General features: G+C 39.9%; 1 protein-coding gene across 1 annotated transcript; it reads left to right on the top strand.

Annotated features, from left to right (window-relative positions):
- Nucleotides 1-4762: 4762 nt before the first annotated feature.
- Nucleotides 4763-9392, top strand: LOC144701888 (pfkB-like carbohydrate kinase family protein). The gene is made up of 6 exons (XM_078573684.1): nt 4763-5237; nt 5299-5549; nt 6405-6696; nt 7728-7880; nt 7956-8354; nt 8985-9392. The coding sequence occupies exons 1-5, from the start codon at nt 4917-4919 to the stop codon at nt 8346-8348; spliced, it is 1410 nt and encodes a 469-aa protein (XP_078429810.1). The 5' UTR covers nt 4763-4916; the 3' UTR covers nt 8349-8354; nt 8985-9392.
- The last annotated feature ends 7450 nt before the right edge of the window (nt 9393-16842 follow it).

The following is a 16842-nucleotide window of genomic DNA, read 5'->3' as shown; positions in this document are numbered from 1 at the left end:
TTCATTTGTTTATATTTGTGTGGTAATGGGAAATTAAGACAACATTTGATGAAATAGAGGATAACCAGCATTTATTGCATTGTTACATTTTTTATTATGGGAATAAAACCATGGTTGAACAAGTAGTTTATTGGAGAACATAAGTTCATTTGTTTTCATTTGTGTGATAATGGGAGATCACCAGTTTTTAGGGTAATCAAGAGAGCACTTGATTAAACTAAGGATAACCAGCATTTAATGCATTATTACATTTTTATTATGGGAGTGAAAAACCATGGTTGAAAAATTAGTTTATTGGGGAACATAAGTTCATTTGTTTTTATTTTCATGGTCATGGGAATCACCAGTTTTTAGGGTAATCAAGACAACACTTGATGAAATTGAGGAAAACCAGCATTTAATGCATTATTACATTTTTATTATTTTGTTGCGATGTTGGTTTTATTCAATGAGTATGAAAAATGGGTCTTTTGGAGTGAAATCATGGTTAGTTCATTTGTTTTGATATATGTAACTATTGGAAATTGTCATTTTATATGATTATTAAGAGAACATCGAAGGAACTGGAGGTAATGAGAACTAAATACATTAATATATGTTTGAATTGTTTCTATAGATATTGGTTGTTTATACAAATATAAGAATCGATCTTGTAGAAGTGACATCATGGTTGAGCACCAAGTTTAAATGGAAACATTAGCTTTTTCTAGTACAGAAAATCTTATTTTTCTAGGATAATTAAGAGAACGTTGAATTAAATGCAGGATAATGATATTCTAATACATTAATGGATTTAACATTTTATTCAACCAAGTTATGGGTCTTTAATGTCAGGTGTTTTGATGAACGCTTAAAATGTGTGAATTTCTATTAAGAGGTCAACCCTTGCCCAATCCAAATTTACGTCTTGACCATCTCAGGAAATTCAGACAGCAAACAAAGAAATCATTTGCTACAAAATGCATATTAGAATGTAATATCTCCGTGGTCATGAATAAAGTTGACCAGCGGCTGCAAAAATAGATAAACATTTGAATTTAAACCTTAAACTTGAAGGACATGAAAATCATTATTTCCTGTGATCTATCTAATTTTTTGACAATCAGACCTGTTTTGAAAGTTAATACTGAGTAAATGATAAGGTCAATGCCCATCTATATGTCAAATACATTTTGGCAAAATCATGGAAATGTTTTCAAGATAATAGAATAGAATGGGGAAAGTTTTATTTCTTGATAAATAATGTGAAAAATTATGTATTTTTGCACATGATTATGAAATTATGATTATGAAATTTTGATAGAGTCGAGTTTCAGGATCAATCAACTTTAATTACATAGTTTAATGAGGCTTATCAAGGTTTTGTATAATGTTTGAGAAGAACTCACCTTGAGAAATATACTAGAAGGCAATCATGACAATTAAACCAATATAAAGGATTATATGATCCCACAATCCTGATTGATATCACTCCTTGATCAAATAGCCAATGTTTGATAGCTCTCCGCCAGTTTTTTTAAATATCACACATTGATTGGTAGAAGATTTTGGTATATTTAGCATTATAAATAATGATGTTCATTTCTCTCTCTCTCTCTCCAATTTCACCCTCACATTTTATATTCGTAATAACTTGAGACCACTCCACATGTACGGTTTTAGGGCCTTGATTCACTCAAAACATAAATAATTCATACATAGGAAGGATAATAGAATCATAACATTACAAAACAGATCATCAAATCACATCTGCACAGATTAGATCCATGATTTCTTAGTTCCTTGAGTGAGACTTATTAAGCTGTTCATGTGTCCAGGCTCTGGATTTAACCAAGTGATCCCCAAACATGTTGAATCTTCTCCTTCATCTTGACAAGCCCGCTTATTACACTATCAACATTGTTCCATCATTTTGATCGCGTCGGTAATGGATAAGAGCCAAGGGGAGAAGGAAGAAGAAAGAAGAAGGGGTGAGCACTTGAAAATTTATGGCATGGGTGAATTTTTTTCAAGGTCTTCCCCTATTTATGCTGTGAGAATTTTTCATAAGGACTCCTCAACTTTGAGTTTATCTTACAGTGTCAAAAAGTTAATTTATGTGTAACCCTCTAGGCATATATATATATCAGTCTATTTAATGAATCTAGTAAGACAATAACCTTTATTGATCTTCCAAATTAATTATATGTATCATCATATCAACACAAAGATTAGTTTAACTAATCAATATGTTGAGTTTTTAGCCTATGGGATGCCAAGCTATGGCTCATTCTCTATAATATACCGATGATTGTATTGACTCGCTCATGGAACCTTCATGTTATTTGTTATAATGCACATTTAGTCTCTCGTCCACGAACACTCCTACGATGACTAAGGGCAAGATCAAATCTCAAACCCTAATTGATCATTTGAATTATTACAGATGCGTTCAAAAATCATCACACAACTCTTCTCAGCTATTCCAATACTTTGGCCACAGACTTCCTCCCATCATCTTTCTTGTTGCACCCGAGCTAAGACTGTTTGAAACTCCATGGTTAGGAACTCGTATATAATAGTCAACACAACCATCTATCCACAAGACATATAATGTGTCTTATGTCTAAGGACTGCACACACAATCATGACATGAATAACCCTTATTGATGTTTTCATACCATATCATTTAGGGATTTATGCATATTGATCCAGTGAACTATTTCCATTATAGAGCACCCACTAACTGCCCTTAGTGTCTCAATACTAATGGCTCAAGGATCGGCCATACTCATCAAATCAACGGGACTAGATAATGTTATCTAATCCAAATACTTTAATGTGAATATAAATATTCAAAACACATGCTTAAGGACTGGTGATCTTAGAACTATGACATAATTATAATTCACTAAGATAGATCATGTGTTGAACTCTATTTTACAACATTTCACTTAATACAACATTTTATCATCCTTTTTAATAACCGGTATCATCCTCATTAAAATATTTTCCCTTATATGCCCAAAATTATTGATCAGTCACAATCAGTGTAAGTTTTTTGGGAAAATTGAGTACATGGGGACAATATAAGGGATTGACCCCAATCTGTATAATTATGTCTCATATGCCTTTTATATCTATGTTCCCAACATATGTTTAATTTTAACCTAGCACTTAATTCTTACTAAATAATTCAGTTTTTTTACTTACATGCTTCATCCGTCTAAGATTTAACCTAGTTACACAAACCAATAGAAATGACTTTGATAACATCAATGAAATAAGAGAGCACATTCAAATATCATATTCACTTCCTTGAGAATATTTGATATACTTGAACATCATCAAAAATATTATTTAGTATCCTAATAAGGCATACTTAAATATACTAGACCTTAAATGATTTATGTAGTTTAGGTATTCTGGAACTTGAATATTGGTTGCAACAATGAGCAGTTGTCCAGGTAAGACTTCGTTGTTGTAAGATGTTCTAAATAAAAAAAATTATGGATTGAGAAATTTTGTCTTTGGCAACTTGGACTTTTTCTTATATATGTTTGCCAGATCAATCCACAAGGACTTACGAATGACATGCCTATAAAAAAGTGACTTTGAATCTCTGCCAAACCCTTGCTTCAATATGCCTTGAAGTGAAGGATATTGGGCATTGAACTAAAACTTGGTCAATTTTGACCTGCATTTTTACCCCTAAAATAACCTCTAAATCAAGTAAAACTGGTGTGGTTGGAACTTCTAGACTTCCTATTTCTAAATTTAGCCATTTTGTTCTGTATGCTATTGTGTCATTGCTCAAACTACACCAGAAAACTACGATAACATGGTGATCGTTTACTTTCCTCAAACCAAGGCACAGAACTATGATAACAGGGTGATATTTAAGTTGCTACAAACTAAGGCAAGGCTTTCAAAGCTGTTCTCAAATCCCTATCTAAAAATACAAACCATCATCAGTCTCAGTATGTTGCCAGAAGACAAACTTATAGACTCCCTATTTCTGAATTTTGCCATATACTTGTGAGTGATATTGTGCCTTTCACTCAATTTTTTTATAAAGGCATGGGGAAGATTGATTCAGCATCTGGAAGAAGATTGAGAGATGAATGATAATGATGGAAGTATCAATCATAATGCTGGAATCATTCATCCCCATTTCTAGTAAAATTAAATATCACCCTCTTATCATTGATTTGTGCCTTTCACTCGAACCAAGGCACAAAACAATGATAACAGGGTGATATTTAATTGTGCTACAAACTAAGGCACGGGGATGAATGATTCAGCATCTGGAAGAGGAGAGAGAGATGAATGATTATGATGGAAGTATCCATCATAATGATGGAATCATTCATCCCCATGCCTTAGTTTCTAGCAAAATTAAATATCACCCTGTTATCATTGTTTTGTGCCTTTCACTCAAACCAGGGCACAAAACAATGATAACAGGGTGATATTTAATTGTGCTACAAACTAAGGCATGGGGATGAATGATTCAGCATCTGGAAGAGGAGAGAGAGATGAATGATTATGATGGAAGTATCCATTATAATGCTGCCTTTCACGCAAAACAAGGCACAAAACAGTAATAACAGGGTGATATTTAATTTTTTGCAACAAACTAAGGCATGGGGATGAATGATTCAGCATCTGGAAGAAGAGAGAGAGAGAGATGAATAATTATGATGGAAGTCTCCATCACTATCTACTATTCCTCCAAATAAAGAAGAACACCTTCTCTGATCTTAGAGCTTAAGAACCGGGTATATAACCAAAGCGCTAATCGGCAATGGGAAACGGTCAATTGGGTAGCCAATCAGCGCGGTTTCACTTCTAGTTTTCTCCAGAGATCTTGGCAGGCCTTGCATGTTCTTCCTCCGACCAATCCTCCTCCTAGTTTCTTCCGGGCCATTTTCTCGATGCAGAGCCTGAGACCAGTCTTGTCGTCTCACCCGAAGAACCCATTTCTTCCAATCCGACCCACTTCACCGAAGCTAACTCTTCCGATCTCTGTCAAAACCTCCTACCCATGTTGTAAATTTCCTAAAAAATTGTTCATTCGCCATACAAGGGTCGAGGCATGCTACGGAAAGGATAATGCTCCCCTCAAGAACACCGACGTTGTCACTCTGGGTAATCTCTGCGTTGATATTGTTCTTAACGTGCCCAGCCTGCCCCCTCCTTCGAGAGAGGATCGACAGCGTTACTTCGACAGACTCTCTGCTTCTCATCCTGATAAGGTTTGATATTTTTTTGCAGTTTTGTTTGATTATTGGAGTAAATTAATCGGAATTTTTTTAGAAATTCTGGGAAGCTGGTGGGAATTCGAACCTTTCAATTGCTGCGGCGAGATTAGGTCTTCAATGCTCTGTTATGGGTCATATAGGAAGCGAAATTTATGGAATTTTTCTCTTGAAAGTGCTTCAGGAAGAGGGTATTCGTGTGGTTGAAATTAGTGATGACCCCGGTTCTGCTGGGAAGGGCAGTTCTTCGTACCAAACTCTTCTTTGTTGGGTTTTGGTGGATCCGCTTCAAAGACATGGGTTTTGCAGGTTTCTCCTTTTTCTTTTACTGAGTTGGAAATTTTATTACTCTGGGTTTGGTTCGGGGAAAGTACCTGGAAAGGATTTGAATTTAATTATAACTCTTTAAATGAGTTGGAAATTTTATTACTTTGGGTTTGATTTGGGGAAAATACCTGGAAAGGATTTGAATTTAATTATAACTCTTTAAATGAGTTGGAAATTTGATTACTTTGGGTTTGATTCTTGGAAAGTACCAATAAAGGATTTGAATTTAATTATAAATTTTTAACTGAGTTGGAATTTGATTACTTTCGGATAGATTTTGTGAAAATACCTGGAAAGGATCTGAATTTAATTAAACTCTTTAATTGTTTCTTAATTTTGAGAGTGTGTCATCCTTGATCATGGTACATACTAGTAGGGGAATGTATCTCATTAAGCCTAACTGATAATTAGATTAAAGTTTAGTGCCAAGAGTTGGAAACATTTTCTTTACTTTTGAACATAAGCTGTCATTTATGAACACCACCTGTCATTCATGAACTAGCACGGTGTTATTTGAAAGTTCTGTCAGAATTAAATGGGTCGAAATCCAAGAGGATCTGCATTGATAGTCATGAGATTGATTCAAGTCGAGAGAGCAAGAAGAATAGGCCTTTAAAATCTCTCTCTCCCTCACCATATTCTCTTAATAAAGACTTGTCTCATATTTGTGCTTTGTCACCCTCTAATTAAGATATCTACGAAGCATTCTTGGATAATTTGGATAATTTTTTTGGAAAAATGATAGACTTCTTTTCTCTTTTTGATTATGATACACTTCTTTTCTCATTTTTTTGAAGAAAATGAATTGCTGCTCAGACATAAATCTTTTTTCAACAGTAGTGCTGACTTTAGCAAAGAGCCTGCATTCAGTTGGATTAAGCAACTTTCAAGACCAGTGATGACTGCTATCCAGCAATCCAAGATTTTTTTCTGCAATGGTTATGTTTTTGATGAACTTCACACAGAAGTGATCATCGCTGCCCTTAATTGTGCAATAGATGCTCAGACAACAGTGTTTTTTGATCCTGGTCCAAAGGGAGGCAGTCTGTCGACTGGTTCACCAGAAGAGAGGAAAACGCTGGAATTGTTTCTAAAATCGAGTGATGTTCTTCTCATGACATCAGACGAGGTTTGTGGTGCAAAAACAATTGAATTATGAATTTTCATGTTAATTTTCGTAGACCTTTTTTGTGTTCACTTCATATAGTTGATTTTTTTTGCCGCAAGACTTTTTCCATGCTTCTCTTTTGTTGTTCCAATATTTTATTTTTGGACAAGATAAAAAATTAACCACCAGAACTTTCTCAGAAATGTTTACTTATCTCGGTTCAGGCCTGCTAAACCCAGTCCTGTGACACCCAGGCCCACAAGGCCCTAGGATTAAGCTATTTAAACCATATAATCTATAAGCTCCAGCTTATAGCGTGGACCATATAATCTATAAGCTCCAGCTTGAGGGGGGATTGTTCAGGTTATTTATGGATATCTTTCTTATTCTGGACCTTAGGTTTTTATCCTTGCTTTTTCAAACAAAAAAAAAATCTTTGCAAAATATAAGGCAAGCATCAGAGTCGAAACCCTAATTCTTTTTAATCTCTACAGGATGCAATTAAGTACATGGTATTTAGGTGAATCTCTGTTTTTCAAAGGGGCTGTGTACAGTTGATTCTGATCGTAGTATTCTGCAGAAACGTGTGATATCATTTATAGATAAAAAGTGATACAATTTCTATCCAGATCATTGTATTCTGCAGAAACCCCATTCCCTTGATTAATGTGAACGTTCTGAGTGAGCTATTTTGTATGATCTAAGTACAAGTCTCTTCTTCTCTTGTGGGCGTGAGTTGGAATCTCAAAAGACCAGAATCCTTGTGGATGATAATTTTACAACCAATTTGTGTGATATCAATCTTATTTTATTGATAGTTCGATTTGAAAAAGGTCTAATAATTTGAGGTCCTTGCGTCTGAATCATGCATCCAAGAAGCAAAACATTTTGTAATTTCGTCAGATTTGGATATCAATACTCACAGTTTTCTTCTAAACGACAATTAAATTACGTTCAAAGTGATCCATACCACACTAAAGATCAATGTTTTATCAACAAGTTGTAGCTTTTCTTCGTTGACATTGGGAGTTCTCATAATTTTAGAATGACAGGCCGAGGAGCTGACGGGACTTTCTAATCCGATTTTGGCTGGACGATTATTGATCTCTCAGGGAACCCGTACTCAATGGGTCATTATCAAGATAGGCTCAAAAGGGTCTGTTTTGTTGACCGAGTCAAGCATATTTTGTGCACCTGCATTTCAAGTATGATTTTTTATTCCCCATTACTTTCTCTATTTTAAAACAAAATGGAAGAATGGAAGAAAATTAATTCTTCAGGTTGATGTACTCGACACGGTTGGATGTGGAGACAGCTTTACAGCTGCCATTGCATTTGGTTATCTTCAGAAGATGCCCAAGATTGAGATGCTGGCTTTGGCGAACGCTGTGGGTGCAGCCACTGCCACTGGCTGTGGAGCTGGGCGCAATGTTGCCGGCAAGGATAAAGTATTGGAAATATTGAGGATATCTGATGTGAATGAGGACTACCCATTTTGGAATCACTTGTTAGATGCAGTTTCTGATGAGAAAGTTGTGCTTCTCTCCAAATCAGAGGCCTGTTTTCAGAATGAGAGCAAGAATAAAGTTTCATTTGTGTCTGTAGGATCTGCGACCTCCAAGATTATTCTTCAGCTTGAGGAGCAATGTGCTTTTCCCAAAGTTAGTTCTTAAAAAAAGGTGGAAATTTCACCATCATTTATCTTGCAGTATCTTCCCTTTTGTAGTTTTCTAAATAAAACTGTTTTTATCAAAGGCAGGATTTTCCTCCGAATTGGAGGATTTGTACAGAAGCATTCAGTGTCCCGTATGGTATTTTTTTTGTAGTCCTTTCATTTATCTAATGCAAACTTGTCTATGAATGTGCAATTAAGATTTATTGAAAGCAGCGATTTTGTCAATCCATGGTTTGTATGATTGCTAAGACTGTAGAGGGAATTTGCGGATGAGGATATGTAGGATTTCACTTGTAAGGAGAAAATTTCTATGCTCTTGAAGGGATGGCATATCTCAGCTTCTTCCTCAAATGTTAACAATATAATGAAGGAAATATGAAGAAAAAAGTTCTTTACTAGTACTTATCAAAGGAGGTGACAGAGGAAAGCTACACAAGCACTAGATTGTAGCTGACGAAGACATGTCAATGGGATTTAAATAGCAGAGAAGGGAACGAAAAGGCTCACTTCTGGAAATCATGAAACCACTGAGCCAGCGGGACTCATTTTCTCATCAGTATCATTTTGGATATTTTTTCATGCTACCATTATCTGATTCAAGATGTTGTCGTTTGTTGATCTTATATTTTTGCAGAGTTCAGTCACACATACTGTCCAACTTTATGGAATTCAGGAATTTGCTATGGCTCTGGAAAATTGAAAAAAGACATCTTGGAAAATACACAAAAGGTATCCTCAGGACCTAGTAAATTTTGGTCACTGAGCCCCCTCTGATAGGTCAGGAATGTGATCATGACGCGTTTCTTCTAGTCCTCCGGCCAAATGCTGCTCTAGTTTTCCAAGACGACTCTTGCTCAGCAACTCCAAACAAATGTTAGAGAACTGGCTTTCCCTTGACGCCCTCTTATAAGATGCAAGTAATTGCATGGATATTACTTGAAATAACGCAAATAAAATACAATATTTGCCGGTTAGCAAGGTGAAAATTGATTAAATATATCATGATGATTCTGTCATGTTCAATATTATTGTTATTTTTATTTGACTTTTTTTGACATTGGATTCATGTTGAAATGATTTTGTTGAAAATTTTAAGTCATTTTATGATTTTTTGTTCGATTTCTATTTTATTTATTCTTTCTCTCAAACATATCATGATTAGATTAGTTGGTTTTAGCATTCATTATAAGACTTCATTTTGATCTCGGATCTTGACAAGTCAAAAAATAAATCAAGGACTACATATGGCTCTCTTAGTGTCCCGGACATGTGTCAACTGAAGAAAATCAAGAAGTTTACATCGCATTTAATGTGATTACCAACCTCCTGATGTGGTCTAATGAAAAAAAGCACATTTTTTTGGAATAAATGCATACATATCATTGATGACCTTGTCATATGAAAAAATGCCCCATTTCTTTCACAATAATCAAATTTAAATGGCATTCAGTATGTTACTACATGTTCCAACCATGGGATCGCACAGTGTACTGCGTTTGGATGAGAAGGTAAATTCAGTCAGTTATCTAACAGCTATTTAATGTTTACCTGATTACGGAGGGACATGTGTATGCATGCATTCATGCCAAGGAGACTAATGGAAGAGTGGAACTTTTTTGCCAACTGGCAGCGATGGTGTGGAGAAAGAATATCTAGCGCTCGTAATTGGCAGAATTTCAAGATGGCATATCCACCAATCCCACCGTCAGATTTCAAAATTGAAGGAATAGGTTCATCTCTTCCCCTTCTTTTAATCCATTCAGAGAATTATATTAGGGTTGACAAGAAAAAGGAAAAATGTTTTATTGGAACTCTCCCCATACAAATTTCTGTGTTTGGGCTAGGTGGATACATAAAGCTTATGAAATCAAATTCCCTAAATTTCTTGGATTGAATCTGTGAGTTTCTTATTGTCTTATGATAAGCTCATCACTCGATGTGCATCTTATTATTGTTGTTGGCTTTGGAGTTCAATCAATAGATTAATTAAAAATTTTATTCAAAGAAAATACAGCTAGCTAGTAATGAATAAGGATCATCTCCGCTGGGAACAGTAATTATGAATTTAAACTGGGAGAATAAGAGAGGAACTGGTGCTTAACAATATCAGAGGTATAGTGCAGGGACGCGGACGGGACGGTTTTTTCGTCCCTGGACAAAAAAATCGTCCCGTCCGGGGGCAAGGACGAATTCTGGGACGAAAATTCATCCTGGGGACCGCCAAACGGGACGGTTTTCGTCCTCTGGGACGAAAAAATCGTCCGTCCGGAGGTCCCCAGACGACGGACGGACGAATCTGGACGGGAAACCGTCGGATTCACATCCGACGGTTGAGATGTTGACACGTGCCCTCACGAGGACAATTTATAATATTATTATAATATATTATAAATATATAATGTATTTTTTTGTCAGGGACGAATTTTGGGACGAAAATTCATCCCGGGAGGACTGGACGGGACGAATTTTCGTCCCAGGATTATTGGACCGGACGGTTTTTTTGACCGCACACGAAAAACCGTCCCGTCCTTCGTCCATACTCTACCATGTGACGTAGGACGGGACGAATTTCGTCCCGAACCGTCCACGTCCCATCCCGTCCGCGTCCCTGCACTATAATCAGAGGGGATACAAGGTATTGTACAAGTGAAATGGATAGACACAAGGATAAGAGATAATATGTATAGATGATAATGATAGAAGCTAGTAGATTGTGATGTGTGAGACAGAAAGGGACAGTACTATACTAGAGGCAGTGAAGGATAATGATGTGATGAGAAGATTGATAGATAGAGACAGGTAAGGGTAAATAGATAAATGGATGTGAATGTTTATTAAAATCTAGTGATAATGAGATGACGAGTTGGAGTGATAAAATGATGAGAGATTAAGAGGTGATGATGGAAAAGGAATGTGATGTGAAGATAGGAGACAATATATCTAACCCAATAATGATGACAAAAATGATACATGCTAATGCACCAAGACTTACCATATGACCTTATTTTCTGCAAGGAGCACAGCCATTTAAAAATGCATGCAAGGTTCTCAACTTATCTGTTCTCAACTTACCAAGAACGCACTTGATGAGTATCTAACCTCACTCTATTTGAACCAGCCAACGATGTGGGAAATGAGTTCAAAGATGATTTTTATTGTGATCAGCATCTCAACGTATAGATTTATTTCTATCTAAAGAAATAGGGGAGCAAGATGAACTGCCCACAAAAAGCTCAGCTTGATCAGCCTTTTGGATCATCAGAAATCAAGGTTTGAAGTTGTATAAATCCTTGCCATTGTTTACTTCAAATATTCTCTCCTCATCAATGTGTTACACCTAGGGTTTTCGTTAGTTTCTCAGAAAAATATGCCAATGATTGGCTCCGATTCTTCCTCCATTATTTATCTACCATTCAAGTATCGCCATGTATCCTCTCACTGAAAAAGACAAGAAATAATTGAGTAAATATTAATTATTAACGTGCGATGTGGTGACACATCACCATGCTCCACATCTGCATATTGGTTTATCTCATCCAAAGACATGAAATATATTTATTTCTATCTAAAGAAATTCATGAAATGATTAAAAATTAAAGTCATGATGTGGCGACATGGTTTGCGGCCCCACATCTATGTGATTTCTCAATCTCTACAAATGAAGTGATGGCAAGTAAGTGCACCGCATTTTTAACTTTTTAAGCATCAAATAAAACATTATGGCATTGCAAGATTTTTTACTATGACTTATGTGTCCATAATCACATGGTTCATGTTAGTCTTAGCTTGAATATAGAAATAATCACACAAAGGTGATTGAGTTGTCAACATGAGGCCACTCGCCCTTCATATAAGAGAAGAATGACTCAAGGAAGAAGACACATTAAATCCCTGGCCGGGTATGAATTAATCCATGAAGATGTTCTCCAATGGTCTCTGTTAAACATTAGTAAAAACATAAAAGATGGATTAGGGTTTGAAGGCCATCTATGTCCCAAGTCATTTGGGAGTCTAGCATGGAGGAAGGATTATATATAAATGACAATGATAACACACATTCTTAATATGTTAATATGAAAATATTTACAAGTTTAGTAGCATTAATTTGGCTACATATATATTTTTGTTTCATAAGTCTAATTTTAGGTGTTTTATGTCTATGTTTTGATTCAGACTTAACCAAGAATATTTATGAAAATTTTCCACTAAAATACTAATGGGGGACCATCCAGCTTTGAAGACCCCGCTGAACCAGTTCGTCGAGCGAAGGTTCACGCGCGAGACCCAGCCTTCAAAGTACCTGGCCTCATCAACGGGCCACAAAGGTTTGATGTTATCTTTCCTTGCTTTTTCCTTGTTTAGTAGGCCATGTACGTCGGCCACGTATGTGTTTGTTTTTGTTTATTTACACGTGTTTGGACCGATGTACAGACCTACACATTTGCGCGTGTTAAAGCATGTGTGGGCGTGTTAATGTGTCTCTCTCTCCTATTAGAGGGCTGTAATTACTTTTAATTGGGCCTTCTCCCCATTACTTCTAAAGGGGAAGCCCCATATTTGCCCCTATAAAAGGTGGGCCCTGCCCATAGGAAGAGAAGAGAAGGAAAGGTAGAAGAAAATGTGATTTTTAAGGATTTTTCTTGAGTTTTTAGTGTTCCTAGGTTTTGTTGTATTTACAAAAGTGGCACTTCAAGTTAAGAGGGAGAAAAAACCCTAGAGTTTGCCGAAAACCGCAGCTGACTTCGCCGAAAACCATCGCCGCCTTCGTTGGAGTTCCGGCCGCTGCCTCTCGTGACTACCCAACGCCGCCCGCAGCTAGCCGCGCCACCATCGCACCCTTCTTGCCACCAGTCGCTACCGCCGAAGCCGTGCGCGACCACCCCAGCAGCCGCCAAAGCCACACGCGGCCACCCCAGCAGCCGCATCCGCCAAAGCCGCGCGCAGTCGCCGAAGCTGCCCACGGCCGCCAGCAGTTGTGGCCGCCGAAGCAACCTGCGGCTGTCAAAGCCGCCCGCGGTCACCGCAATAGCTGCATCCGCCGAAGCCACCTGCGGCCGTTACAATCGCGCATGCGCGCGTTGGCCGCCGCAACAGTCAGCGGATGCAACAACAGCCCACACACGCCGCTGCAGCCTACGGCCGCCGCAACCACCGGTGGCTGCCGTACTCGCCTGCGGTCGCTGCACCAACCTGCAGCCACCGTAGCCCTCGCGGACGCCGCAGCTTTAGCGGCTGCTACAGCCGCCGCAGCCCTAGCGGGCGCCGCAGACCACCGTAGACCGCTGCGGACACTACAGCCCTAGTAGGCGCCGCATCCCGCCGTCGCTACCACTAGAGTTCCGGCCGCTGCCATTCCCAGGCCTTCATGTCCGCGATCGCAGCTACCTTGTGCCGCCCGTGCCGCCGTGCCTCACCGCCGCTACTCTGCCGTGCCTTGCTGCAACCGTGCCTTGCCGCTGCCGCACCGCCGTGCCACCTGCACTCTATCATCGCCGCGACCTGTTGTTGTTGTGCCCTTTGCTGTGCCCACTATTGCAACCACCGTCACGCCCATCGCCATCCTTTATTGCGCAACTGCACCTACCCGTGCCATCATCGTGCGTACATGCTGCTCGCCTTCTACTGCTACCGAATCAGGCGTTGCATGCGTCAACCACTACTAGTACGCTCGTAAACTCCCTGTCAGGATTATACTATTTTTGTCAGTGCTTCCAAAAATGTTTTCTCCATTGTTAGGGTTAGATTAGTGATATGTAAGTGGGAATAGGTTTCTATCGGTACAACCTTAGTTGGCGCTTTGAATGGTGCATGCATAAGCGACAATAGTCGTTCTCGCACCGTCTGCCCTCAAAGCGACGTCCGGGTCATCGAGAGCCTAGTGGTAATCCTAGGTTGCATTTACCGTAGCCTAGTGGTCGTTGGTGTCCGTCGACGCCGGATTTGAAGGCCCAAAATACCATTTTACAATAAATTATTTCTGTTGTGCCACATTTATTTATGTATTATAGGTGTAATTTCTGTTGTGCCACTAGTCACCATTCTATTCATCGAACGACAACCAATAAATTATTAATGTTAATTATTGGTGTCAACAAATCATTGAATCTTGTTAATGATCAGTGTTAGGCAGTCATTAATATGATATTGTTATGGTATCACAATTAGCGATGACATAATGCCATTACTTTTTGATACTTATTGTTTAATATAATAATGTGTCCCAATAAAAAATGAGAGATTTAAATCCTAATAAATGTGATGGAGAGACCAAGAAATTTGGAATTAAAGATCTCTTATTTAATTGCCATTTATCCTTTTCGATTGGGGAAAAAGTGGGGGGCTGATGATGTGTCACGATAGACATGACATCGTGTGTGCATGAGGCTCTCACATGTACACATTGATGTAACATGTCGTGTCGGGATTGAGCAGCTCATGTTACACCACAAGGGAGGGCAGCTATTCTGCAGAATGGCAGGCGTCAGGTGGCCGCGTTTGCAACGGTGACATGTGAGCGCCGGTTGTAGCTTGCTATAGGCAAACACATATAGGTGTTGGGCGGTGTCTGTGGCGGCTCTTCTTCCTGCGGCAAAACGTACTTCGCGAGGGTGAACTAGCGGCGACGGGTTGTCTGGCAAACGTTTCCCTTGAAGTTACTCTAGCAAATAGTAGCAGTGGAGCATGGGGATGGCACAAAGCTCGACAAGCATAGGACGACTGGATAACAGGCTTCGGGTGACTGTATTGGTGATGCATCGAACTACAGAGATGACGATGTCAAGCGTCGTTGCGGTGACGTCGGTTGTGAGTGACAACTAAGGCTATCTATAGGCGAATGGAGATAGGCATTGGCAGTGATGGTGATGGCGATGGCTGTTCTCCCTACGGCAGAATGTACTTCGCGGTGGTGAACTGGTGGCGGCGGGTTGTCCAGCAGATGTCTCCCTTGAAGCTACTCTAGCAAATAGTAGCGGTGGAGCATGGGGGTTACACAATACTCGACAAGCATAGGGTGGCCGTGAAAGCGGGCGCAGGGTGATTGTGTCGGCGATGTATCAAACTACAACGATGACGATGTCAGGCGTTGCTGCATCAACGTCGGTTGTGAGTGACGACTAAGACTATATATAGGCGAATGGAGATAGGCATCGACGATGATGACGACAATGGCGACTGTTCTCCTTATGGCATAATGTACTTCGCAGCAGTGAACTGGCGGCGGTAGGTCATCTGGCGAACGTCTCCCTCGATGCTACTCTAGAGAACAGTAGGCGCGACTGTGGCGCGGGTAGGCGCGGCGACGCTGGTAAGCGCGGGGGCATAGGTAGGTGCAGAGGCGAGGGTTGGCGTGGTGACGGGCTCAGTTGTGGGCATGGTGGGGAGGGCGGTGACGAGTGCAAGTAGGTGCAGGTAGGCGCGTCGGCAGGTGTGGCGACAAATGGTGGTGGCAAACGTGGCAGCGGGTGCGGTGGTGGCAGGGCACAACGGCGTGGCAGCGACAGGCGGTAGTGAAGTCGCCGTGGTTGGCGGTCGGGGAGCTGCGGCCACGGCTAACGACCACGGTGGCAGCCATAGCTCAGGCCCTGGCCCTCGGCGGCGGGTTCTGCTGTGGCTGGTGACAGTTTGGAAGACCTGCGGGCAGCGATGGCGAGGCGAAGTGACCTAATTCTCCCTATATGAGGGGCATTTTCATAATTATTTCAAACCCCAAACAAACTAGGTTAAAAAACAACTAAAAAACCCTGAAAACCTCAAGGGCTACATTATCTCATGTCTTTTCTTCTCCTCTCTCTTGCGATGGGTATAGATCCAGATCTTCCCGGACGTGGATGAAGGAGGGGACGGGATGAATTTCATCCCGTCCTAAGTCCCACATAAGCTCAGGGATGAAGGACGGGATGGTTTTTCGTCCACCGACAAAAAATCCGTCCCGTCCAATAATCTCGGGATGATTTTTCATCCCGTCCAGTCCTCCCGGGATGAATTTTCATCCCGAAATTTGTCCTAGGACGAAAAAACACATTTTATATTTTTAATATATTATAATATATTATAAATTGTATTTGCAAGCCACGTGGTGACATCTCAACCGTCGGATGTTAATCGAGCAGTTTTTCGTCCAGATTTATCCGTCCATCGTCCAGAGACCTCTATACGGACGATTTTTTCGTCCCAAGGGACGAAAAACGTCCTGTCCGGTGGTTCCCGGACAAATCTCATCCCAAAATTTGTCCTTATCCTCGGACGGGACGATTTTTTCATCCCAGGACGAACAAATCGTCCCGTGCGCATCCCTGATCTATAGCGATGGGCACCTCCTTCTTATAGGGACAAGTATGGGTCTTCCGCTTAGAAATAAAGGGAAGAAGGCCCAAGTAAGTGTTCAAGAGGCCTGTAATAGGAGAGAGCTCCACATTCATGCCCATACGCGGGCTCACACGCACAAAAAAATGAAGGTCCATACCGGGGTCCAAACATGTGCAAACAAACAC

This window comes from Wolffia australiana, chromosome 4 (assembly GCF_029677425.1).
Source record: "Wolffia australiana isolate 7733 chromosome 4, ASM2967742v1".
In the NCBI taxonomy this organism is placed as follows: domain Eukaryota; kingdom Viridiplantae; phylum Streptophyta; class Magnoliopsida; order Alismatales; family Araceae; genus Wolffia; species Wolffia australiana.
Note: the sequence above shows the minus strand (reverse complement) of the source record. Positions and strands in the feature narration are given on the sequence as shown.

Excerpts from the sequence above, each read along its gene's own strand:
- LOC144701888 (XM_078573684.1), top strand. The coding sequence starts at position 4,917 with ATGCAGAGCCTGAGACCAGTCTTGTCGTCTCACCCGAAGAACCCATTT. Across the intron at positions 6,697-7,727 it reads TTCTCATGACATCAGACGAG|GCCGAGGAGCTGACGGGACT; the intron begins GTTTGTGGTGCA and ends TTAGAATGACAG. Across the intron at positions 7,881-7,955 it reads TTTGTGCACCTGCATTTCAA|GTTGATGTACTCGACACGGT; the intron begins GTATGATTTTTT and ends TTAATTCTTCAG.